A 26728-nucleotide genomic window follows, 5' to 3' on the forward strand; every position below is an offset into this window, starting at 1 on the left:
ATCCTGCTCACATCACACGGTGTTTGAAGTGGTATTCGTATATTATAAAATCTTTTATTCAATTAAAACCGAACGTAATCAAAGTCATTCAAATGAAAAACATGCACACTACGTACGCACACGCATTGACGTTTCAAATCACCCCACACTCAAGAGAAGGGTTGTGTAACTCGGAAAATAATAATTCCACCCTGTATGGAGCAACCAGCGTAACTTGAGCCGCGTCTATGGTTTAATTATCTTTGATTATACATGGTGGGGTCAGGTCAGTGGCCTGTCTGGCGTTTTGACATGCATATACTGTATATTACATGGATTTGTAACGCATAGGATTTCAATAGATGGTTTTTTTGTTTGTATTTTTTTTAACGATATTCGACGAAGGTTTTTTTATTGATTCCGAACTATTTATTTTTTAATTTTTTATTATAAATATTACCAATGTGAAAGTTTGTTCGATTTTTTAATATTATTTAGCAGGACGTAGAAAATTCTGAGTAGATTTGAATATTGCGTAAAATAGATCATGTCTTGGATAGAACTTTTTTCTTTCAGAGGTGCGAAAACATCTAGGCTCTAAAAATTCAGCAATTATGAAGGAAAACGGCTGAATATTGCAAATATTATTTCATACCGATGTAATTGACATAGCTGGTATATAAAAAAAAAGATGACGTAAGTAACTTAAGGCGATACCTCAAGGTCCATTTTCATACATTTTGTTTCACCTTTAATCTGGGTAACTAAACAAGTATTGGCAAGTAAAGAATTTAAATTCACGTCTAGTTAGTGATTAGTTCTCGCAGTTGAAAGAAAAACGTAAAAATAATTAATAATCATGGATATTTCGGCCTTTAAAATTTAATATGACGAAATTTTAAAGACCAATAAGACTTCTAGGGTCTGTACTTTAGTTCTCCTATATTAATCAAAACTGTATATTTTATATTGATTTAATAATTGTACCTGTAGCCCAATAAATGATTCTTAAGTTAGGTATATTTATAAATCACCAAGCGCTTTGGATTAATTTAATTAAAAAAGAATATTAAGCCGAAACGGTCCAACGTCTTATATTGGATATCCTTAAATTTGAAATAGCAATTATGAGCATTGGCAACAAATTAGGAACTCTCAAATTGTTCAAACCGTCAAGGGGCTTGATAACAACATTTGAATAATACTTATTATCAAACTAGTTGACCCGACAGACGTTGTCCTGTCTTAACTATGTTTGCACGCGCGTATCTATTCTGTCGATCGCTGACAGTTATGTAAAATTAATATTGTCGTTAATTTTTCTTAAGTTTTCTAATTTTCCGCGCAATTTTTTGAATTTTTTTTTCATAAGAACCTACTGCTGACAATAACAAACACAACAAAAAAAAAAATTGTGAAATCAGTCTAGCCGTTCACGCGTGATGGCGTGACCAAGGGAAATAGGGATTCATATATATATATGAATATATATATATAGATTATACATATATAGATGTAAGCATAATTAGTTGCCTAGTTTTGATGGCTACCTTGGACTAAAAAGTTTAAGGTTCAATTTCCGCTCAGGCTTGTTTGTGGATGTATTGTTTGAAGTGTCCATTTTATGAAATCAAATATCCTTAAAGCTAGATGTCGTTTATTACTGACAAAATTAGGTTCATTTTGCCGCGGTTTTGTCTTCGTTTAATATTCAAGTTTGGAATGAAATGGAATTCTTAATAAATGTGTTAATTCTTGTTGGATATAAAAAGGTAAACGAATAGCTTCTGGTATTACTATAATGGGAAACTCTTCAAGTCTATAGCCAATAGATAGCTCTTAGGCAAGTGTATATCATAATAGATTTTAAATCTATAATTATCTGTACTTTTCATAAGCTATGATTATGGTCAAACGCCTTGCCTATTCAACCGTCAAAAGCACACAAAATAAGAGCTGGAAAGCAAATAGCTAAATATGTCATAGTTGATTTTTGAACAACTTTAAGAGTATTCATTTGTTAAATTTTCATTTCTTTTAATAAAAAAACAAATATTTATATATTTTGTAGTTGCCTTTTTTAAACTGTAAAATTTATTTATTTGTTACATTTTAACTTGCATTAAAATAAATACTTTTCACACGATAGAAAAATTGAGGCATACAGACAGACTTTCTGAATTATACGTACAGAGCTGTCGCTTTCTCAACGAGCTTATTGTGAGCTTTAATAAAGCACCGTCCCACACTTCTCAAATGGCGTACAGACAAATAAGGTGTGAATGTTGTACTATTCATCATTGTTTGTGTACGAGCCCTAATATCCTGCTTATAAAATAGGCATTTAATATCTGGTGTGAAATTTTGATATTTCCTTTGCTAATAAACTTTTTAATAAAGGTGTGGGAGCTGGTCTGATGTTAACCTCTGTTATAATGAGTTGCATTACCACCAGAACATTTCATTATGAAGCTTGGAATGGCACTGTACACTTATCCTTAGACACATCGCATATAATAATATCAGCCCTGTATTATATACTGTCCTACTGGGCACGGGCCTCCTCTACTACTGAGAGGGCGATCTTAGTCCACCACGCTGGCCGAGTGCGGATTGGTAGACTTTATATACCTGCAAAATTCTTATAGAGAACTTGGTAGGTATGGAGGTTTCCTCACGATGTTTTCCTTCACCGTGAAAGCAAGCGATCATTCACAAAGAGTACACACATAACTATATACAAGTCCGAGGTGTATGTCGTGGATTTTGAACCTGCGGTCATTCGTCTCGGCAGTCCGTTCTACATCCATCTAAGCTATCGACACATCGCATAATGCACAGTAATGACACTGGCTACCTTGTACCATGCCATTTAGCGGCAAAAATAGACAATTAGGCATTTTATAACAGCCCGATTACTGAGCGGATGAAACTACAAAACCAGAAGAATCGTAGATGCCCTGCTGGCCTTGAAGGAAATAGGCATAAGAGAAGAGATGATTCAATCATCGGTAACCTCACTCACCATACTAAACGTGACATCAAGCTGTCATTTGATTTATTTTGCAATAATTAATTTATCTATTTCGAGGGCACGGCAAAATTCCCTCACTGCATGGTAAGTGAAGAGTTGTCTCAAATCATGACCGCCATGAGATAAACATCCCTTGACGGTCGCCACGGTTATGCCGGCCTGCTTAATTGTATCGAGCTGGTCGAGGTAACAAATCTTGTAGATGAGTGTTTCTACTCCGAGGCTTTACAATTCTTTACTAATATTAAGGGCGACTCTCTCTTAATGAATACCATTGCGCGTGGTTATAGTTGTTAGTTCACTACGAGTACGCGCATCCATAATGGTTGATGTCTCATCCGCGCCCAGTATCCTGAGCCGAGATTCGTAACTAGTTAGTGGGTTGCTGTCAGCATGATCGCTTAGTTTTTAAGGGTGGCGAACGAAAATCTTGGCTATTACCACGTAGTTCAAGCACTATTGTCTCCTGGTTTTAAGGAAAGAAGGTCGCGAAATTTCTATTCATTATGAGTCAAATTCGTATAACAAGGATAGTGTATCTTATAACATTCCTCAGGATAACGAACGAAATGTACAATGTGGTTAGGGTATTTGGAATTGATAGTTCGTAGTAGTATTGCTTCTATCTAAGAGCAGTATTTTCTAACCTCGCTGCTCAATAAAAAACGTCTAGAACTTTACAATCTACATTAAAATCTATCCAATTACCAAGAAAACGCGTCAGATAAATTTGAACGCAAAAACAATTATGTTCCTTACAATATAATTTTGAATAATGTAAACCGCGTTCAAATCAAGAGCCGAGAGGTGTGAAAGAGGGTTTACTTTTGTACTCTCATAATAGGCATTGTACAGGCTTGTCACGAATACGACTCAGCTGCGACCATTATAACTTGAGCTCTACGGTATGGCACCATCGTGTAAATTCATAGAGAACTTTCTTATGAAGTGTTTTGTGCTATGTGTTTTAATAAATGGGTTATATTCTCTTTGGAATTGTATCACGGCAGCGACCAGTGTAAGTAGAGCTCTGAAAATCTTCAATTAAAATGCATATTTGTGCAGTGTAATGATTTAAATCGTCATTGATTTGTTTGAAGGGAAATAATTGGTAACTAAAAAAATAAATCATTGGAACAAGTTGAGTGCTCAGGGAATTATTATTCCTCTATCTCCATAAAAAGACTTATAGACTTAATTATCAAAAAGAGTTCTTTACACGTTTACGTAGCATAACTTTTTTCATACTGAAAAAACATCAAAAACAGAATCTGTCAATCAAACCCACTAGTCAATTAAACATTAAACAATAAAATAGAAAATGGACATAAAAAAGCAATAAATACCTTTTAATCTTTCCTTATTCCTAAAATCTGACCGCAAAATTAAACAGTATGCTATAACATCTATACAGCAATTCCATAATGTGCAAATTTTGACTGAAAAACACCGGAATCCGTGGTAACCAAGCAAAATGAGGGGAGACGACGATGGTATGCTTTCAGTTTTTCTTTTAAAAAATAGTTTTTTACATTTGGTGGTAGGAAACTCACTCTCTCTGGCGGTACGGTAGCGCTCTGAGGTCCTGGGTTCGAATCCCGGGCTGGGCAAAGTGATATTTGGGTTTTTCTGTTCAATATCAGCCCGGAGTCTGGAATTTCTGCCCGATATGGCTCGCCCCCTATTACATCCTGGGACGGAACACACTCGGCGAAAAGTGGGTGCCCTGGTTGCATCTCTGCATACCCCTTCGGGAATAAATGCGTGATGGTGTGTGTGGTAGGAAACTCCATTGGCATGGATAGCCACCAAAGGTGCAAAACCTGTACGTAGCCTATGTGTGTCGCATTCCGAGATCAGTCTGTGTATATCCGGCTTGGAAAAGGTCGGCATAATGGCTCGAATGGCGAGAGTACTTCTCTCGTCAGTCCACACTCTATCTGAACTCCACTTACCATCAAGCGCGTTGGGGTCACTATGCTGTATAAAAACCTCTGGTTCTCCCGGGAAATTACATCTGTTTCACAAATAAATAACAGAAAGTGAGAATTTGAATCCCCATTCTTCACTTTTAACCCGGTAGCGGAATAACCAAGTCCTCAATAATAGCAATTCCATGAAGTAGATACCTTCAAAACAACTTCTACAGACCACAGCCCTAATATGTACAGTATGGCATTAAGTCTTAGGAGCATGTGCTGTAGGTGCTGGAGGAGCATCAATGCTCAAGGAGATTGTAGCACCAAATAACAAAACGGTATTATTTGAGGATGCCAAATTCCGTACGGGACGTCTGGTAGTTAGGGCATTGACTACATTTTTCTATATATAAAACAAAGACACATCACGCCTCTATACGCGAAGGAGTCACCTACTTTTTGTTAAGTGTGTACGATGTGATAGGAGGCAAGCCTGTCGCCATATCAGGTACAAATTCCAGACTCCGAGCTTATACTAAGTATATAATCCTAATATCACTACCCGACTCGGGATTAGAATCCGGGACATCAGAGCGGTGCTGACCGCGCTCGTAACTCAACTATTCCACTAAGGTTGTAATGTTTTTTTATGATATGCAGAAGAAGAAGAGTCAAGCGTGAACGCGACTCGGTATCCTTGCATGCCGTCCCTGGTGGCGTTACAGCAGATGAGGAACCGGCTCCACCTGGCCCATCTCGGCAAGAAGCTGATGAAATGGACTGCCATGGCCACCGGTCGCGAGCTGAGGAGGCTCGCTGGCGAGATTGACGAGTAAGAGTGCTTTCTATCAGCTAATCTTAGTACAAGTTGACATAACTGTGGTCTCAGAGGAATAATTATAACCTCTCGTCAATGGATACTGTCTGGAGGCTATCCTACTTACCAGCAGATGTAGTAGCCTCAACATGCAGGTATTCGAAAAAAGAAATATAAAACATCTCGTAGTGGGGCGGGTATGTTGTAGTTATAGAGACGGCTTCCCCCATTTATCTTTGTGTAAAAGAATATCCCAGGGTCGTCTTGTACGCACCGAAATCGAATCACTGCGTGATTTGCCAAGGTATGCCGTGTGTATTTAGTGTTAGAGAATCGCGTCAATGCTAGGCTGTTGAAGTTGGCAGTTTCTCTAAATCTTTTAAGTAGATTTCTTCGCTAGAGAAACGGCTTAGAAATACTTAAAATTGCAGTTCAGAACGGAACCTACACTCGTATTATTATAAATAATGTGGACGTCCATTGCGTCTGAACGCAGTGTCGGAAATTTGGTAAAAGAAGGATGATAAAATTTGCCTATCTTTAGCAGGTGAGTCAAATCGTCATAGCATTTTGTCAATCGTTGCAGTTTCTATCCTGTGTCGAAATATTAATACTTTTACAGATCTTCGAATTCTAGGTTCATATTATATCTTGTTTGATTATTTTAAAAAGTTATTTTCGCCCCCGGGTGGGCTCGAACCACCAACCTTTCGGTTAACAGCCGAACGCGCTAGCCATTGCGCCACGGAGGCGACGTTGACACTTATTGAAACATACGGTCTGAAATTCTCATTTACAAAAATTTAACAACAAAACCTCTTTTAAATATAAAATACGATAACACATACGTCAACAATTATTAAAAAAATAAAAAAAAAACAAACTCTTTAAGGCAAAGAGTGTTGGGCCTTGGGATATAAATCAAGGAATATTTTTAGAAAAAAGAAAAAAGTTAGTTTCGTTTTCGTTCCACGTTTGAATTTTTTATTATATACTTTTTTTTTATCAGAACATACAAGAACTTTGCTGAAGACATGCGGTCCGCCTTCATGTTGTTGGCCAGGGGAAGATATTTCTACCCTAACATGAACAACACGGTGTTGGAAAATGTGGCATTAGCTGTGAGTTTTATATATTGATTGTTGTAATTTTCGGAACGTTTATAACCAAAAATTATGTGTTTATTCTTTGTGAATTATCGCTTACTTTAACGGCGAAAGAAACCTGCATACCTGAGAAGTTCTTTATAGAAATTTTGAGAGTGTGTGAAGTCTACCAATCCGCACTAGGCCAGCGTAGTGGACTAAGGCCTAATCCCTCTCAGTAGTAGAGGTGGCCCGAGTCCAACAGTGGGACATTATATAATACAGGGCCGATTTTAGTATATTATTATTCTAAGACTATGGTACTACTTATTAAGTTCGGACCATTCGTGAAGTGGACAAAACTATATTTATCGTCAAAGAAACCTTGATAAAAACCACTTAAATATCTTTTTGATGATTTTAACGTTACTAACTACATAAATAGTATTTACTAAATTTTATTAGAGATAAATTAGTGTAAAGTTTTTTTCTTAGCGGCTAGGCAGCTGAACAGATGCGGATGATGCGGGCTGACGTTTAAAAGCTATCGGTCAAATTCCAGATGATTATCAATTCTATTACAAACATACTAGGAACAAATTTTCAACTTGTGGAGTAAATCTTTGTACATATCTAGTTTTTTAGTAACATAGGTAGTGAACAAAGTAAAAAGTTTTGCCGCCCCCGGGTGGACTCGAACCACCAACCTTTCGGTTAACAGCCGAACGCGCTAACCAATTGCGCCACGAAGGCGTTGGGAATCAATGTCGAAAATTACGGATGCAAATTCGGCCTTACCAAACATTGAAATAAAATTATATTCCAACATTATCCGTCAGATAAATCGATTTTGTTTGACGATGATTAAATATTATCACAATCATTATTTTATCTGGGGATTACTGATTGGTTAATTGTTCATGATTATAAATATAATATATTTTTAATTAGGATTCTTCCAGCATGCTAATATTGATAATATGTACATAATTACATACCAAACATCATAATTATTTATAAATCATATTGGTTTTAATTCGTTAATTTAATATCAAATAAGTATGATATTTTTATGCCTTTTTTGATTTTTGATTTATTTTTTATCGGTAATACTCAAAAGCTCTTGCCAGGGAAGCCAGTGAAGAATTTAATTGATATATTAATAATTAAGTGATGTGCAACATTTAAAAATATTTACTGCACATATGCAGGCCCGTGAATTATAATTTAAAAAAAAGGACGCGAGAGGAAACTAGGATAGTAGTTGAAATACACCTATAATACAAAAAATACTTTTTAAAATATTTATGGAATACGTATAATATAAAAGTGAACATGTTTCGTGCCATAGCCGGATTTGGAAGTATGATAAAAAAATAATAAAGCTGTGCAAATATTCACAAGTCTAAATTTATCCAAGATTCGCAGAAACTGGTCTCATTAAAGTTACAATTAATTGGATGTAGAAACAAATGACTGTATACAAACATTGAACAGTAAACTGTTAAAAACATGAAAATATATTTGATTGTTTAAAATATTCTATGAATGCGTTTTTTTTTTGTTTCTAATGTAGTAAGTCTGATTTTTTTTGGCTGTGCTATAATTATGGTACTTGTATTTCGATTTTTCACATACAAAAATATATCGCCCCCGGGTGGGCTCGAACCACCAACCTTTCGGTTAACAGCCGAACGCGCTAGCCAATTGCGCCACGGAGGCCGCGGTGTCATGCTCCAAATTACGGTACGCTTATCTAATGATCTATTTTACCATCAATATTCGACGCTAGTTTGACAAAATATGACAATATATGTATATTGTTTAACTGAATAATCACTTATTCTGACATAAATTAATTGATGAGTAAAATGTTATATTTACACTATAAATCAATATTTATGTTTTGTAAATTACGTTATTTAAAATTTTATACTTATTTTTAATTTTTGAATATTTTTATTATTTTCTTTTTTTGTTTGGAAGTTGAAGTCGAAGTTAAAACATTTTTTTTATTCTGTATTCTCTTTTGTGTAATAATCTTTGATTTTGTTTTTTTGATAGGCATGCGTCACTGTGGCGACATCTTCCAAGTCGATATCTGGCGTGAAGGTCCTGCAGTTGGAAGTTATAGAAGTAAGACATTTTTAAACATCATATAATTTTTTAACGCCCGTCAATGCCATATTAATCATTCCGGAAAGAAAATTATGTCGACGGTTGAAAGGCTAATTGACTTAAACGACATCTTTTTTCGAAAATTTTTTAACCAGTTTAAAAAAATATAGAAAAAGAGCTGATTTTAAATATCTATGAAATTTAGTGTCGCAAAAACAATGTCGCTTAGTCAATCAGCCTTTCTAGTTCCAACCGCCTATGTGTAAATGACTTATACGTTGGTAGGCGCCTCGCAGCAGTTAACCCTGAACTTTAACTTGTAAATTCTATATACAGAACTAAATTGCCCAGAATTTTGATCTGAAATTACCTTTATTTTTGGTTTCGCGGAGAAAGTGCTTTATATATACCGCCAGGCCTTCGTGACCCAGCGCTGAGTCGCCTTGAGAGATGGTAAATTCAGGCGACCGTCGGGCTGATCCCTAACTCCATATACACCCTACGCACCGCATACTAACTAAAACTCCGCGATGAGTGTCTAAGTAGTCCGCACCAGACGCAATGCTTCTTGCTAATGCTGCCCGCCTCCTATTGTGGGCGAAGGGGGGAAGGTGGCCTCAGAAACCACCGGCATCGGGAGACCTTCTATCTACGTTCCCGTCCAACCTGGAGTGACCTGAAAGTGCCTAGTGGCCATAAGCCATAAGCTTTATATTGCTTTATGTTAGCTATAACATGCTAGAAACTAGAACATAAGTTATAACATGTCGCACCTTTAGAATTACAATGATGCAAGTGCAAATTACTCGAAAGTCAATGTTGCAGTCGATAGTTTGTCATTTTTCAAATGTGGATTATAAATTCAATTTATCATTGTAATTCTAAAGGTGCGATCATTAGAAAGACTCACGCATATTAAAGATCTAAATAATTTCAGACAGGATTCAAGCCGTACCCACACCTGGGCATAGAGAAGGGTGGACAGACGATCCAGGGCGCGAAGAAGGCGTGGCTGGACCTGCTCAAGAGGCTCATCATAATGTTGCAGCAGAGGACAAGCTTCTACCAGCTGGAGCAGGCCCACAAGAGCGCTACCAAGTAAGGATTGCGATTGATCTAGGCACCGCACAGACGCTATGAGTATTAAGTAATTTTTGGTAATAAGTTGACAGCGTCTGCGCGAGGTCTTAGTGGTAGAGTCGTAGAAGATGAGGGCTACAGATAGTAAACAGAACAGTATGACAGAGCAGTTTGTTTATGCAATATATTCCTTATGTTGATGAACTGATTGAAGTTTCGTTTGACGCGTTTGTTGCTCCAGAAGCGTGAATGGACTTTTAACATTAACGTTATTATTTTATAAAATTACTATATAAAACTGCACTGCTATCTTATTTGTTTTTTTACTAAGTAGCAGTCCAAAATGTAGTTTGTTTGTAATAAAAGTTATTCGTAAAATGCATTGGCTCATGTTATTTCTAAACATTGTTCGATTATGTAACTAATAGTTTAAAAATGTCATTACTTATTAAGTCTGAAACAAACTTATCAGTGTTTTTCTCTTTGGACCTAACATTAATTGTCGTAACGATCAAAATTACTTTTTCATGGTCCTTAAACTAACCTTCGTAATGATCAAAATTGCAAAGCACTGGTTAACTAAAATACAAATGAATAATGTTTATTGGTAACCGATTTAGTAAACCAATGCTTCATACGAAAACTTTGGTTACAAATTAGTTAATATTAGTTCTGAATCTTTGTTCCTAAATCCTATTTAGTTTGTGTTAGGTGAGTTAATATGTATTCAATTTTATATCTTAATGATGTCACGATTAAAACATATATTACTGTGCATCCGCGATATTTACGTCTAAACTAATAATTATAACCTAACCTAACCTTACCAGTAGTAGAGAAAACTATTGTCTAACAATAAGACATTCTAATACAGGGCTAATATTATAACTGTTCATTAAAATAAATAATAATTAAATGCAAAAAGAAAAAAAATCATGTTTTTTTTCTTCGTTCTAGGCATAATTCCACAGTCGTCAAGTTTTTATCTGTCATATTATATAAGGTGGTGCGTAATAATATAGACATAAAAATAAAACTATTTAACGAATTTTGTTGCGGTATTTTATATCATATTATGGAATGACATGGTGCTGTATTACGATCAAGCTCCTTAAACAAGCTCAAAATGGGTCTATAATAATACAAATCTGTTTCAAAATCTTTTTAAAATAATTCCATGTCAAAGACATATGAAGTACAACGCAATGTTAATTAGGCGTATAAACACGAGTCATAAAATGTGTGAATCAATCTTGATTCGCACAAAAGAGTTAATTAATTTGCGGCGGCAGACGTTTTAAGTCGTACACATATCGTGACATCATTCAACTCACAACCTTAGTCACAAAAATAAAAAAAAAAGTGTTGAACAATACATTTATTTTAACTATTGTGTTTGTGACCACTGATTATAGTGATTTAGTAAAATAGTAACCTCCTTATTCATAGACGTTATTCATCTAAGGACGGAACATTGCTGTGATGACAAGTTTGTTTCTCAGAGCTGACGACATGGCATCCTTCGGAGAGCATAGATATAGGGCCGTTGTGATTGGCTAATATTAAGATACAACCTGAATCTAGTTGTCTGTCTGATAACCAAAGCAGAACAAGCAGCAAGCTGTCAGATAAACAAAGCTGAGAAACAGACTTATTATCACAGCAATGCTCCGTCCTTGGATAAATAACGTCTATGAATACCGACATAAGATTTCATACGTATTATAAGTATTGATGTAGATCTTTACAGCGCGATTATTTGTCGACATTTTTTTCGCAATTACGAGCGAGACGATTATAATCAATGGTCACAAGTATGAGGTAGTATATTTTTCGCTTTTATTGGCTGATTATAATTGGTGAAAAACTCATTTTCAATAAGATCAATAATTATAAATAAATAGTAAGATTACATTTTCATGACATAATCACAGCAAATAAAACAATGCACAATATAGTAAAGAAATTAACATCCATCTTTATTTCTATTTGCAAATGGAAGCGGAAACTATATTTATAATATAGAGCTTGTAGTTAGTTTTCAGTTAGTAAAATGGCGTAACGAAACCAACAAATGGCGGTCTATCAACATGACATTCTAAATTTGAATAAATTTGAATTTAGAACAAACATTTTTGTGCCAGTATTTGCTGATTTTGTTTGTAGTGTAGGTATATGGAATATTTTTAAGCCCTCGTAGGGCCAAGCTGCCGATGAGCTCACCCTTCCGTCTATCTGAGGACTGGACGGGGATGTATTTTTATTTAATGCCAGTATGTATAAAATATTACTGGCTGAAAATATTTAAATTATGTTTTCACTAATGAACTTGATTTTATACGTATTTATTTGGAGAAATTCTTTCGTATTACCGTATGCCGGATTGGATTTCTACTAAGATTTTTCTATTTTTGTACCTCATTAATCGAATGGGCAGGAATTTGTACGTCTTATATATTTTGTACATAAACAATAGAATTCACTATTTTCCTTACTTTTGCATGGGTGACGATTGAAATATAACTTATGACAATTTTTATATACAAATATTTTTTAAATTATATTTTTTCGCTCCTTAATATGTGATTAAGAATTATTGCAATTTTATTATTATTTTCAAGAAAAATAATTATTTTTGTGCCTAATATTTTTGTTAGTTAATTTTTTTTTTCTATACCTAACGCGGTAATTTTACCCCACTTCACCTGATGGTAAGTGGAGTAGGATGCAAATAGTTCCGATTGAGGAGAAATAATTACCCCACGTCAGTTGTCACAATTATGCTGTCCTGTTTGACGATACACAGGTGACACATTCTCGAGGGCCACCATAGCAGGTTTCAATGGTTTTGCCGTGACGGCTTCGCACGCGTGAAAAAGTTTTTCTGGGATAAAAGTCAAGCTATGTATATTTCAGGGATAAACAGTACTCTATATCTTTCCCATGTTCACAAACTATCTCTATACCAAATTTCATCGAATTTCGTTTGATAGTTTTTGAGTTTATCACGTTCAGACAAAAATACGTGGTGGGGGACTTTGTTTTATAATATCGAAGATAATAGATAATTATTATTTGTCGAATTTTAATTCTGCATGCTTTAATCCAAATTTTGTTACTGTTTTTGTACTTCCAAAAGGTGAGAATTTGGTTACTTGAAACACAGGCCATGCCTATATCAGGCGCCATACCCTTTAATAATAACATGTATGTACTTTAATAGTAGCACTTAATGTGATTATGAGATATTAATAAATTTAAAAAAATAAATAAATAATAAAGTAAAATATTATTGTAAATAAGAAATTAGGTTCAAACATCTGACTTACATCTTATCTCATTATATCTCTCGCATATTTAATAAATCCGTTCCAAAAACTGTAAGGGACTGCCGAAGGATCAAAGACCTCTTGAGTGGATTAAAAAATCCAACAGATTGGCCATTGATCTAAATTCGTTAAGTGACCCGCATGGGACCATATTGAGATGTACCATCTGAGTGGATTTGTTGAGGATCGAATTGTGAACTATATAATAATAATTATGAAGTAGTACTAGTAGTATTATGGTACAACTGTGATGCTGAGATCTTAGGTTCGTTTCCCAGGTCAGGCTGATATTTTTTCCACTCAATGTCAGTCCGGAGTAAGAAATTTGTGCATAATATGGCAAGAGGCTAGCCCTCTATCACGGGACGGAATACACAGCGGAAAGCTGTGAAATGAAATGCTCTAAAGTGGGTCCATTTGCGTCAGCCTACCCCTTGCGTTACAAAAGGCGTGAGTGTATGAAATACTGATTCTCTGTCTATGAGACTTTAAATAAAATGTGATGTTATAGGAATGTATATCGAACTTGTAATGAAATAGGACTGTACTTATTGTTTATGTGTTTTTTTTATTTGTGCTCGGCAAAGTTTACCCTCTGTACTTGATGGTAAGTGGAGCTGTGGTCCAATAGAATGTCGACTGACGAAAGATGATTATCGCTCGGCAGTCGATACAATTATGCCGGCCTGTTGGCACCCGATATGCACAGGCTGATCCCGGAACGCGACAGACTTGTGGGCCACTATGGAGGGTTTTAACACCGTAAGGCGGTCGCTATCCTGGCGGTGAAATGCATCCTACCACCATATAACGTGCTAGGTGATATTTCTCTCGTATGCGATATTAAGGCTCTGTAGGCACCACCGCCACATTACTGCAACCAGCAGTATTATGCAAGCACTATAGTGTTCCTATTTGATAGGTAGTGAAGCTATATTTACAAGGCCGCTGGTCTAAACACTTGGAAGTTTATAATCCTTAATTTGTAAGCGTTATTTTCATATATGGGAGCAAATCAAAATTAAAATAATATATCTAATCACCGGTTATATTAACTAATATTTACTAAAGTACTACACAGTTTTAGAGTCATTCTTGCAATACATTTTTTCATAATATAATCGCCTAGTAAACGACAATCGTCACTGTAGCGGAAAAAGAAGATTTAAAGAAGAAGAAGAAGAGAGTGTAAACTATTAGAATTAAGACATAACCCGTACAGTCCTTAGAGACACTCGGCAGCTTGGAAAAACATGAGCTAAAAGTCACAATTTTGACAGGAAAATGAACGTGCTGGGCAAAATTGTTATACCAAGAACCAAAATGAGCATAAGATACATTTTAAATGAATTGGAGGAGATAGCGCGAGAAGAATTCTTTCGACTAAAGAAAATTCTAGAAGTAAAGAGGCGTAAAATTAAAGGGGACGAAGAAGAAATAGTCTCTTGTCCTATCTGTTTAGAAGCAAAGAGTCAGGATGAGATTGCGAAAGCCAAGTGTATTGTTTGTGGTGCATTGTTGAAACCTGGGAAAGCTAAACAACCTCTATCGGATAAAGATAAACCGGAAGACGATAAGTTGGAAGAGTTTAAGGCTCATATAAAAGAAATAATAGATATATCTAAGGATATCGAAGAACAAGGAATTCTCTCGGAAAGTGTTGAAGAATTTTTGAAAACGGCTGAAACTTTAAAAGAGAAATTAGAAAGCAAAGGAGAAATTATAGGACCAATACCGTCTGATATAGATATTAAACAATTATGTGAGAAGTGTAAAAAGAGATTTGATGAAGAACAAGCGGCCAAACTCGAAGAAATTAAAGAAGAAGAAGCAAAAGAACCAGAAGAAAATAAAACAGAGTCAGTTGTATGTTTACCGACACCACTTCCCGAAATAGAACCAATTAAAACGCCCCTTCCACCACCGGCAGAATTGTGTGAACTACACGCAGAACCACCATATGAAATAGATCTAGGTTTAGGTACATTTGAAACTGAAATACAAGAAATTACGAAAATAGTACGTATCAAGAACGAAGACGGTACAATCACAGAAGAGAAGAAAGTTGTTAAAATTAAGAGAGAAATCAAAGCTCCAGTTAAGACGACTTCAGTACCAAGTAATCCTAGCAGAGTACCGTACCAACCGTCAGATGAATCTTCTACATCCAATCCTTATCCTGGCAAGAAGACTGTAGGAATGATGGCAATAGAGTCTAATAAGGGTTTATATTTTAAACAGTCTGCCTTTACGAACGTAAACTTAGATATTAACTCAGAATCAACAATGACCAATGATTCCGTAGAACAAGGGCATTCTTCAACTACCGCACGTGATTCAGTCAGCGATATTGATTTCGAACAGAAGCTTACTTGTGATAGTAACAACGCTTCTGTGTATAATATACGTAGGTGTTCTAGTTCAGAGGAAGAATTTAAAAGTATATTAAGCTATATCGGTCGCACAAGTGATAGTAACGAAGAAGATGGAAATGACGATCGTGTTTCTTATTTATCCCCTTCAGAAATGAAACTTCTATCCAAAATATTCCAAAAGATGCCCAGTATGCGTATTTCTAAGTCTGTTAATAATGTGTTTGTTGGAAAACTCAGAAATATAAACCGCAGTAATTCATTTCATTTTGATATAAGATATCTTACTGACTCAAGTTTGTGATGTTTATAGAACATCATAAATTGTTGCAATATATAACTATTACTTTCCTATTCTTAATCTATTTGAAATAAAAAGAATACAACGACCAGACAGTCCTTTGAGACAAAAGGGTGGGTAACGGCAGCCATGACTACGAACAATAAATAAATTGCAATTTTTCTTCAGGCGGATGAACGTTTTAAAGAAAATCACTATACCAAGAATAAAGTCCACAATCAGTTACATAATAGTTGAAATGGAAGAGTTTTCCAGAGAAGAATTGTTTAGAATAAAAATTATTCAACACAAAAAAGCGCAAGTTAAGAAAAAGGTTGATCACGAAGAGCCCGGTCATATATGCCCATTATGTTCTAAAAGGATTGGAGGAAAGATTGAAGAGGCACCAGAAATATTTGTCCCCAAACTAAAACCTTCCGTTAAGAAATTAGACGGAGTGAAAGATTATAAAAAGGAAATTGCACCAACAGAAAGGATATCACATTCAGTTCAAAAGCAAGGAGTCGAGTCTGCAAGACATGTTGATTCAAGGCGGGCATTGGATCCTTTGCATATTTTAACTACAGATGAATCTCAAGACGTATCACAATTACAATATCTGATGGATCAACTAGGAAAAATTATTGCGCTGGGTTCCGGTTTTGTCGGGAACAAAATTCAAAATGTAGACGTTAACGATCTTTTAATAGCATGCGAAGAGGCTAAAGCAAAGCTCGAGACGTTATTTCAAAGTGAAGCAACCACAGATTTGCCTAAGGGAGATATTTTATATTCTAAGATTGAACATTTGAAGGCTCATTTAAAAGAAGTTACCGGTGTCATGAACGAATTTAGAAATGAAGCAATTTTGTCACCGAGCGTTGATAATTTTGTCCGAACATGCGAAAATGTGGATGAAAAATTGAATATATACATGAAGAAAGATGTACCTAAACCGGTTACCGACGCAACAAAGAACCGTCTTAAAGAGCTCAAGACCCAAATTGACGACGTGGTAAAAGTTACTAAACAATATCAAAAGGAAGAATTATTATCGCCCAGTGCTGAAGCGTTTCTTCAATCTTGTGAAGTTATTAAATCTAAAATTGACTCTCGTATCCAAGAATCCGCGGACCTAGAAAAGCTTAGCCATTTAAAAGAACACGTCGAAGATTTGGAAAGTCTGACAACAAAAGTCAAGTCCGAGGGTTTACTGTCTCCTAGTTTAGAAGACTTTTTAAAATCATGCAGAGACTTCAAGATGAAATTATCACAACGAAAGGAAAAAGATGAAACTCCGCCCACTGAAGGAGGTTTAGAAAGGCTAGTCAGCCAGATTGATGAGACAATTGAATTAAGCAGGGCGGCAAGAGCCAGTGGACTTGTGTCCGCTAGTGTTGAAGATTTTATAAAATCTTGCGAAGATATAAAATCGCGGATCGAATCCAAGCAGGGAATAAAGTCAGGCACTGCTAAACCAAATGTCTTAGACGAACTTGAAGTTAATATAAGTGATATAATGCAGTTAATTTCAAAATTTAAGAAAGAGGGATTGATAACAGAAAGCATGGAAGACTTTATTAAATCCTGTGAGATGACAAAGTCAAAGATGGATTTGTACAAAAGGTATCCTGGAGAAGATATTAATGGTAAAATGTTATATCCGACATGCAGTGGTAGCTGTATGTGCAGTATGGATGAGTCATTACAAGATATATGTGAAAAATGCGAACAGATGAACGAAGAAAATAAACAGTTAACGGAGCTTCCACCCACACTTTGCGATACGTGCAAAGGAGAACCCCCAGAAAATAAAACTGACTCTGATCTTGAATGCGAAAGTTGCAGCAAACCTGCCCAAGAAGAAGAACCTTCACCCGCATACATGACGCCAGAGGATTCATCTGAAATGTGTGACGTATGCCGAAGATACATAGCAGAGAGTGAAACAGAAAAGGAACAAGAGAAAGAAAAGGAAGAGAAACCAGCAAGTCCAGTTGATAGTACATTAGGATACTTTGAAAAGAAAGTACGTAAAATAACAAGGGTAACTAGAACGCGGAATGATGATGGAACTGTAAGAGAAGAAAAAGAGACTATAACAGTGAGAAAAGAGAAACACGATCCCAACGAGACTACGATAGATGATGATGATGATGATTTTGGCGACGTGTCTTTTGAGTCATTAATCGAAGAGGATGAAAAGAAAGTTGCATTGTGTTTGACACCTAATTTAATTCAACGAGGATTCATGAATTTACGAAGTCAGTCAGAGAATTTAACAAAAAGGTACCCAATGGCAGAATGTAGTTTAAGACCTTGCTTTTCGGCTACCGCGGTTGAAGGTAGAAGCTTACATGACACGACACATGAAAGTTCAGTTTGTAATAGTTTGTTACAATCACAAAACAATTCAACGAGCACTTCTAATTGTAATAACTCCTAGTCTTCAGTAACATATTGTCTTTCTTACGTTTTCACATAGTACCATAAGTAGAATACTTTTTCAATGCTCCATTAAAACTTATGTAAAGATAAAAAATAAAGTGCTAATTACCGTTGTCGTTCGTTTTTTTGGGTAATTTTGGTAAATAGTTATAACAATATTATATTATGTTACATTGCATATATTTTATCTAATTCAAATTATAAATATAGATATGGTTTAAAAAAGGTGTGTCCTAAAATACATATAATTATACAATTTTGTTAAAATGACAGAAGGGTGAGTTTATTGCAGCAAAACTAGTTCTTAACTCAAGCAGTACTGAGACCAAACATTTAAATTCACAGGAGATGGAACGTCCTGAGAAAGATAGTTATACCAAGACTAAAAAACACAATAAAATACGTCATATGCGAAATAGATGAAATAGAAAGGGAAGACATGTTTAGACTTAAAAGATTTAAACAAATGAAAACAAAGAGACAAAAAGACGACGCCGGTGAACACGTATGTAGTTGTTGCCGATCGATGTTCGCAGCTGATAAAAAAATCATAGAGACAGTATGTCCACTATGTAAGACAGCTGAAAAAATAAAACCCAAACCGTCAGAATTAAAACTTAATATAGTTCCGTGTAAAAGTGAGGACAATCTTAAAGAAAACAAAAAACGTTTAGAACATCTTATGTCTCACATCGATGACGTGATTGATCTCTCAAAACAGTACAAAATGGAAGGAATTATTTCACCGAGTATAGAAAAATTTATCAGATCATGCAGTCAAGTAAAAGAGAAAATCGAAGATTATGCTAACGCTCAGCCTCTTTGTGATTTGTGTCGAAAGGCTTTAGGTAGTACGGGTAAAATATCTGCATCAAAAATTGGTACTTCTGAATCTATGAATCTGCCCTGCTCGAGTGATAGACCCACGGAGGAACCACCGTGTTTTGACAGCACTTATAATCTTACTCCAGAAACAGACGATAAGCTTGGCCATTTCGAGAAAAAGTTTAAAGAAATCGTAAAAATAACGCGTTTGCAAAATGAGGACGGAACTATTAGCGAAGAAAAACAAGTGATAACAATTAAAACGGAGAGAAGAAACCCTCGCAAACCTAAGAATTTTGATGCAACCGCAAGCAGTGAAATGTTTGATAATGGTGGAGGTGGAGGTGGTTACGGGGGTGATAGTAGAAGTTCATACCACCCAGGTCCTAAACAAGCGAAATCTGAACATTGTTGTAGAAGCCAACAAATGTCGGAGCCGAAACTGCGGTCATGTATGTCTGAATATCATCCTAAATCTTCGCCAAATAAAGATGAGGTTACATATTTTGATGGAGGTTATTGTTTTTCCGTAAAAAATTCTAGAGTAACTTTACCTCCAGAAGCAACACCTCAAAAGGGTTCTGGTAAAATGTCAGTTTCAACATCGCTTGAAACTTGTTGTCCAAAGAAGTCAGCGTCCGTTTGTGGCGGTGAATTATCCCAGTCTTACTTACAAGGATTACAAAAAGCGGTTTCTAATGCCTCCGTACAAGCATGTTGCAAAGAAATAAAGGTTAAGAAATCAATAGAAGATAGAGGTACGTGTTGTCTTCCAACTTGTAAAGGAGATGAGGACTGTCCGGATAAACAGGAAAAACAAGACGAAAAAATAAAAACTACTGCAACTGATGCTGTGTGGAGAGATACTTGGACATCTAGCACTGATTTAAACACGACACCGAGCAAAGCTACCAGCTTAAAATCACCAGGCGTTAGTTTTAATAATAAAGACCCCAATAAAGATTCCGACCAAGACGAATCGTTCAAACGCGCTGAAAGTTGTTGCACTATTAAGATTATAATGAAGCCACCCAAAGTTTGCTCCTTTGAAGAAAAACTAGCAAAGAAAAAACAAGAAGCGGAGGCCCAAAAAGAAGTTGTTTTAGGAGGATCTATGTTTGAGTCTCTGAAGAGAATGATTTTACCATCTTATCCATCACCATCACAAATTGAACCTACTAGCGAGTTGGAGATTAAAAACATATGCAAAAACTGCATATCAAAATTGCAAAGTGGTGTCCCATCGCAAAAATCTTCAATGTCAAGTAAACGATGTCAAGTAGAAGTTGTGGTTCCAGAAAAAACACCCAGTTGTCCGTCTTGCGGCACCTTGGCAATGTCCCAATCTTCTGATGTTGCTTCAAACAAAAGCATAGGCGTTGGTTCTTGCACTGAATATTGTATAACATGTACTAAGTCACCTACGCCGTCTATGCACAGTCAGAAACACATTTGCTGCTTGTCAAAAATGAGCTCTGATACCTCATTTGTTAGCACGTGCTGTGACGTAGTCGAGGGAAAGTCGCAGAAGTCAGTGTGCTGTGCTAAAAGCAAGTCTAGTACAGCTCCTTGCTTTAGGAAAGACAGTGCCACCTCAGGGAGATCTTCAGTTACTAACGTATGTTCAAAAGATGCCGCAACCTGTACGAAAAGGTCAACCAGGTTTGACGTCAGGCCGATGAGAAAGAAGCATACTTGTGAAAAGATCTCGATGAAAGATTGCTCATGCAAATCTGATCCTTGCGTGCCTAGAAAAACGTGCAATTATTATAAACATCCTCGAAAATGCCAGTCTCTTCATGACAATGATTACTATTACTTTAGGTGGTAAGACTATGTTTCTTAACTATGTTTAGAATTCTTTTAAATATTCATATAGTTCTGACACCTTGTATTCTAAGAATCTTCACATTAGTAAATGAAATAACTATAAAGATTGTTTTGTTTTTTCAATATAGTAACTACGTAAATATAGCACAGAAATATTTATATATCTACAAATGGCGTCGCCTAATTGCAGTTTTATGAAAATAATTTTAAAGTTACTATATAAATTACTAGAAAGCAAAACAAATGTTGCCAATTAGGTTAATCAAATCGAAACAATGGAAGATTTAGGCGCTGCATATAAATTTTATTTCACAAATTATCAGGTCTTTAGGCCTTTGGATCTAGAATTTAACGATTGCCAGATATATTGATTAACCTAGAAAATTAAAAATAAAAATGCTTTCGTACTACTGTTTGGCGGTAAATAAGACAAAGCTAATGATAATATAGCACCGACAGAATAACGCTGACGTAAGTGCTAAAAACCATTACATTTTCTTTATAATACCCAACATATGAAAAGTGGTAAACTATCGAATGCAACATCGACATTCGGTAATTATAGTACGATGATTGCTTTTAAATCAAGTGATTAAAAATATTTAGATTTAAAGAACACATTTTGACATTCATATAACTTATTGCTATTGATATAAATAAAGGAGCTTTAGTTACATTAGAGAAAAGATATTTTCCAAAGAGTGATTTTATATTATTGAATTAGTTTAAAGTTGTTGATGAAGTTCAGAAATAAGTACTTATTAAAATATACTAACACTAACAAATACTTTACATAGTGATTAAGTTGTACTCGAAGATCTAAATCAATTTAGGTATTCCATTTTGTCCAATAAAGTAAGCATACCGAGACGAATGTCCACAGGTTCAAACCTCAAGGGCACACACCTCTGTCTTTATTAAAATTATGTGTCTATTCTTTGAGAATTATCGCTTGCTTGGACGGTGAAGGAAAACATCGTGAGGAAACCTGCATGCTTGAGAAATTATCTATAGGAAATTTGAGGGTGTGTGAAGTCTACCAATCCGCACTAGGCCAGCGTGGTGGACTAATGCCTATTCCTTCTCAGTAGTAGAGGAGGCCCGTGCTCAGCAGTGGGACATTATATAAAACAGGGCTGATATTATTATTATTAAGTAAGTAAGGTTTCATTACGTGAATTTTGACCTTCATCTAGATGTTTAATGATCATGAACATAAATCGATCTCATAATGATTTCTTAAGTTTACGTGAATGTTAGACATTTAAATTAAACTTTTTTCGAATTTTATCGCGGTTTTAATATTTTAACGTTTCTCCCGACGTTTCGAAGACTTTGCAGCCTTCATGGTCACGGGGGGACTGAGGTGTTGTTCATCCGCAAAGTCAGAGTTACAATATCTACCTACATTTTATAAATATACAACTTTTTAAAATAAATCGATCTCAAAAGAATATTTAAACACTTTCACGCAATTAAAGAAAGACAAATGAATTTAACGTGCTCACAAATTGATTTCGCGCCCAGTCTCGAAACTATTCCGTCACGGGCGCATTCTGCAGTCGGACATGTCTAGACATACGAAATGTGTTGTATAACAAAATAATTAGGATGGCGCATTCGACAGCGGATAATTAGTACAAAACGTCGGACGCCGCGCGCGTTTTTTTTACTTGTCGCGGCGCGTGCGGCGCGCTTTGCGAGATTCTATTAGGGTTAACACGTGGTACTTAATTATTTTTTCTGACAAGTATTGATATTTCTGTGACAATACGAGTAAAATAATGCAGTGAAGAATGGATTACGTTCATATTAGTGGAAAAGTAAGTGATGAGGTCACTTGTGGAGAGTTGTCTTGTTTTAGGATTCTGTTCAGCCCCATAATCGCTGATGTCTCATTCTCTCTCAGTGACCGTCCTGAGCCGAGGCCGTGACCCTTTAGAAGGTCGCCCTCAGCATGGTCGCTTAAGGGCTCGCAGTGCCTAAAGCCCTCACCCGCAAGACCGGTGTGTCAAGCCGGCCCTGCTGGGCTAACAAACGTATGACCATGTTAAAAAAAATCTCATTGGCCCTTTAAGTGGTCTGATTGGTTGTAGTACTGAATGTTGTACAACTAATGACAGATGTATTAGCCGTGTAGTGCCTTAATTTTTTATACATAATTGTTATAATATAGCCTAACGAGAAAAAATCCTCCTTTGTGGGCACAACTCCTGTTTTTACGTTTTAAGTTAGCGTTGTCAGTACGAGAAATTAGTTCTATATTTTATCACAACATGGTGAGGTTTTTTATGTGCCTGGTCAGGCTGTAACTGAGGGCGTTGCTTCATCCATCTCCATAGAATACAACGATTTGAGTGAAACTTGAAATTTAAAATAACATCCAATATCATTCTTATTGGCAATAGATGTTACATTCATAGTGAATGGTGTCACAAATTTGGTGTTGTAAGAAAATAAATTGATATATTTTATTCATGAAATACACTCGCTCGCGTTATACTTGTTTTGATGGCATGGTATTTATACACGTTGGTAGTTTACGCTGTAATTTACAGTATTGCTTTATTTATTGCTAACATATAGATTATAGTAGAGCATGGATTATCCACACGACATCTTAACCGAACTGCTCTGCTCTGTTCTACAGACGAAAATTAAGGACTTCTGCAAGTAAAATGTTGATTAAACAACATGTTTTGTTCATTAAGCATATCGACGGTTTAAAGGCTAATTGACATCAACAGAACAGCTCTATGCGAATTTTTCCTAACTTAAATGTTAAGTTGACTGGACAAATCTTGACTTGATAAATCAAGTTATATTAATATTCTTTGTGTTCAATAATGCGTTCAAAAAGTCGTAAAGAATTTAATAGCTCCCTTACAAACGTACAATTATTTGAACTATCGTTTTATACTTTTGAATCGCGCATAATTTCATAATATTTTGTTACGCGCCGCTATCCTAGCCGATTGACATCGGGCGTTTTCGGCTGCGCGGGCAGGCTGGCAGAAGAGAAGATGTCACGCGACGACTATTCTATTATTCTCCTTGGTTGTCAAAAAATGTTTAAAATTGTATTCTGTAATTATTTTTGTTAATATAATGTTTACTGTAATAAGCTCTTTTTACAATTTATATCCAAAAATTATATTACTATTCCCGCCAACCCTAGCCCGGTAAGTCGAGGCCTTGGCACGCGTCCACGGCTCGTACTACGTCGACGTCACACGACGTCGCATGCCCACACGAGTCCATACGTTACCGACTCGTTACTACAGATCTTTATCTCTCGTGTCTGTTGCGATTTGTATCCGAATATTAATAGGTATGCCTTGAACCCTGAGGGTTTGGTGAACTTGCAATCAAAACTGGGCTTTATAATTCATGATAAGATGGAAGGCATAGGGAGGTCCTTGCGGGAGGCGAACCGGACAATAGCCAGGGACCTCGCGCGGTGCCTTGGAGAACCTTTTTTTTAATTTACCGACGAAATTGTTAAAGCCGGCGATTTTTTATATACGGGCACCGCAGTTATCTCACTACACCTGATGGTAAGCAGAGTGCAGTCCAATAGAATGTCGACTGATGACAGATGATTACCTCCCGGCAGTCGACACAATTATGCCGGCCTTTTGAATACACAACACACAGGCTGATTCCAAAATGCAAACCACTTACTTGGGCCTTAAAGCTGGGCTAAACATTGTATACGTCGGTCGCTATTCAAGCGGATAAAAAAATAACCTACTACCAGCAAAATATTGGTCATATTGGGTAATAGGAAATCTATAACTACATCTGGGATAAAAAATAAACTAGACTTATTACACTTCGCGGTTTACAAATAGGCCATTTTTTCGACAACTCTCACCAGCACATTAGCTAAATGACATACAGACGGACAAGCAGAGCGCGACCGGTCCCCGTTTATAGCGCACCATGTCGCAACAGCGACGACAGAATTGTATTGTTACATTTCTATTACAGCCTACCGCGTGGACAAGGGACTTGGGCACATTTGAAGCAGTTTTTTTGCACAGCAAAGTGCCCCACTGTACCTGATGGCAAGTATCATAATAAGAACTGCTGAAAAACTGTTTATGATGGTGCAAAAGGAAACACATGCACTAACATACACACCGCACACACAACCTAATTATTATTGTTATGCTTTATAAGTTGATACTATATTTTACCAATGTAAATTCTTTCTTCATTACAACAGCGATTGCCATTGCTTTGAACACAAGCGTAGATTAGTGTGGGGATCATGTTGACAGGTCTCATATGTAAACAGTTATCGTTATTCTTGAAGTGGAGTGGCTGCAGAGGCCGTAGTCTTGACGTCTCTACAATCTCTCACACTCTGCAATCGTTAACGCTAATAAGCAAACAATGTATAAGGATTGACATTTCTAACAATAAGTCTATAGCTTAGGTATTCTATTTCTGAACATAATTATGTTTTGTATTATGTATGGCGTTAATAATTGTAGAAAGTCGTATTGGGACCCTTCTCAGATAGAGTATCAGGCTGTCAGATGATTATCCATCACCAGTTGACACATTAATGTTGGTCTGTTTATCTAAAGTCATGTACGATTGATTTCTTTGTTAGAGAAGTGTGTTAGAGGCAAGAAGTTGTCAACTAATCGGTTGAGTTACTGGTATTTGTTCGAACTGCGATGACTTGCTCCAGTCGACTATTCATTGGAGTTCCTAGTTTATATTCTCTCAGGCATCTTAAGTAAAGCATGTTACAGGCAAATATGATATTTCGGCGCAATAAGCATTAAGTTCAATTTCAAAATGTACCCGGTCAATAGCTTGTTATCTAAAGCCGATAAATCATTCCAAATATTTCCCCAAGTCGCCACTTTTAGCGTCAGTTGTAAGTGGGCATATTGTGTCAACTGAACAAGCCGATACTTTGTGGACAACAATCATATCGTAGAGTTGATTATTGCACTCCGTAACTGTTAAGAGACAGTGCAATTTGATATTAAATGTTAATTGATTTACGGTCGAAATTAAACGATCTTAATTTGTATCTCTCGTTCGCGAATGCACCAATCATAATTAAGTGTTGACATTTTGCTCATAAACTTATTTACATTGAAAATATCTATCAAAAATATTATAGTAAAACATGAAACAATTGACCTGTTCACTTCATAGAGCCGTAGTCTTTTTTTTGGTTATTTTGTACTTTATTCTACAAAGAACGTCATCATTCGATTCAAATATCGACGTGATTGATCTCTAAGAAATTATATTAATACATCAGCCGGTATTGGGACAAAAAAAAATTGTTCATCTGTTGAAACAATGTGGAAATGTATGTTAAATTCATTATTATTATATTTGCTAAACAATTATATTTTAGTAAAAAGGTGTAGATAATAATAGATATTTATATATGTGTATACTGCACTCGGCTTCAAAAACTGCATTATCACAGACATAGATAACTAAATATTCTTATAACTAACTAGATACAATGTCGCTGGTGGTGGATATATTTTATATCCGCCCGGATAGCGACCACTGTACACAAGGTGTCAAAACCCGCTATAGTGGCCCACGTAAGTGTCGCGTTCCAGGAT

General features: G+C 36.0%; 1 protein-coding gene and 3 non-coding genes across 7 annotated transcripts in view; 1 reads left to right on the forward strand and 3 right to left on the reverse strand.

The window, feature by feature from the left end:
• Positions 1 to 4267: 4267 nt before the first annotated feature.
• Positions 4268 to 26728, forward strand: part of LOC115440292 (titin homolog) — a 56964-nt gene continuing 34503 nt past the window's right edge. The window contains exons 1-6 of one of the 4 annotated variants that reach the window (XM_030164535.2): positions 4268 to 4506; positions 5593 to 5764; positions 6759 to 6870; positions 8899 to 8970; positions 9890 to 10050; positions 18807 to 21220. In XM_030164535.2, the coding sequence (XP_030020395.2) occupies positions 4488 to 4506; positions 5593 to 5764; positions 6759 to 6870; positions 8899 to 8970; positions 9890 to 10050; positions 18807 to 21117 (2847 nt within the window). In that variant the 5' untranslated portion in view covers positions 4268 to 4487 and the 3' untranslated portion in view covers positions 21118 to 21220. The other 3 variants (XM_030164536.2, XM_030164538.2, XM_030164537.2) reach the window with 3 other exon arrangements.
• On the reverse strand, positions 6429 to 6501 carry Trnan-guu. The gene has a single exon. It is a non-coding gene; the product is annotated as a tRNA-Asn (tRNA).
• Trnan-guu lies at positions 7514 to 7587 on the reverse strand. The gene has a single exon. It is a non-coding gene; the product is annotated as a tRNA-Asn (tRNA).
• On the reverse strand, positions 8483 to 8556 carry Trnan-guu. The gene has a single exon. It is a non-coding gene; the product is annotated as a tRNA-Asn (tRNA).

Source organism: Manduca sexta, chromosome 18 (genome assembly GCF_014839805.1).
Source record: "Manduca sexta isolate Smith_Timp_Sample1 chromosome 18, JHU_Msex_v1.0, whole genome shotgun sequence".
NCBI classification, from domain to species: domain Eukaryota; kingdom Metazoa; phylum Arthropoda; class Insecta; order Lepidoptera; family Sphingidae; genus Manduca; species Manduca sexta.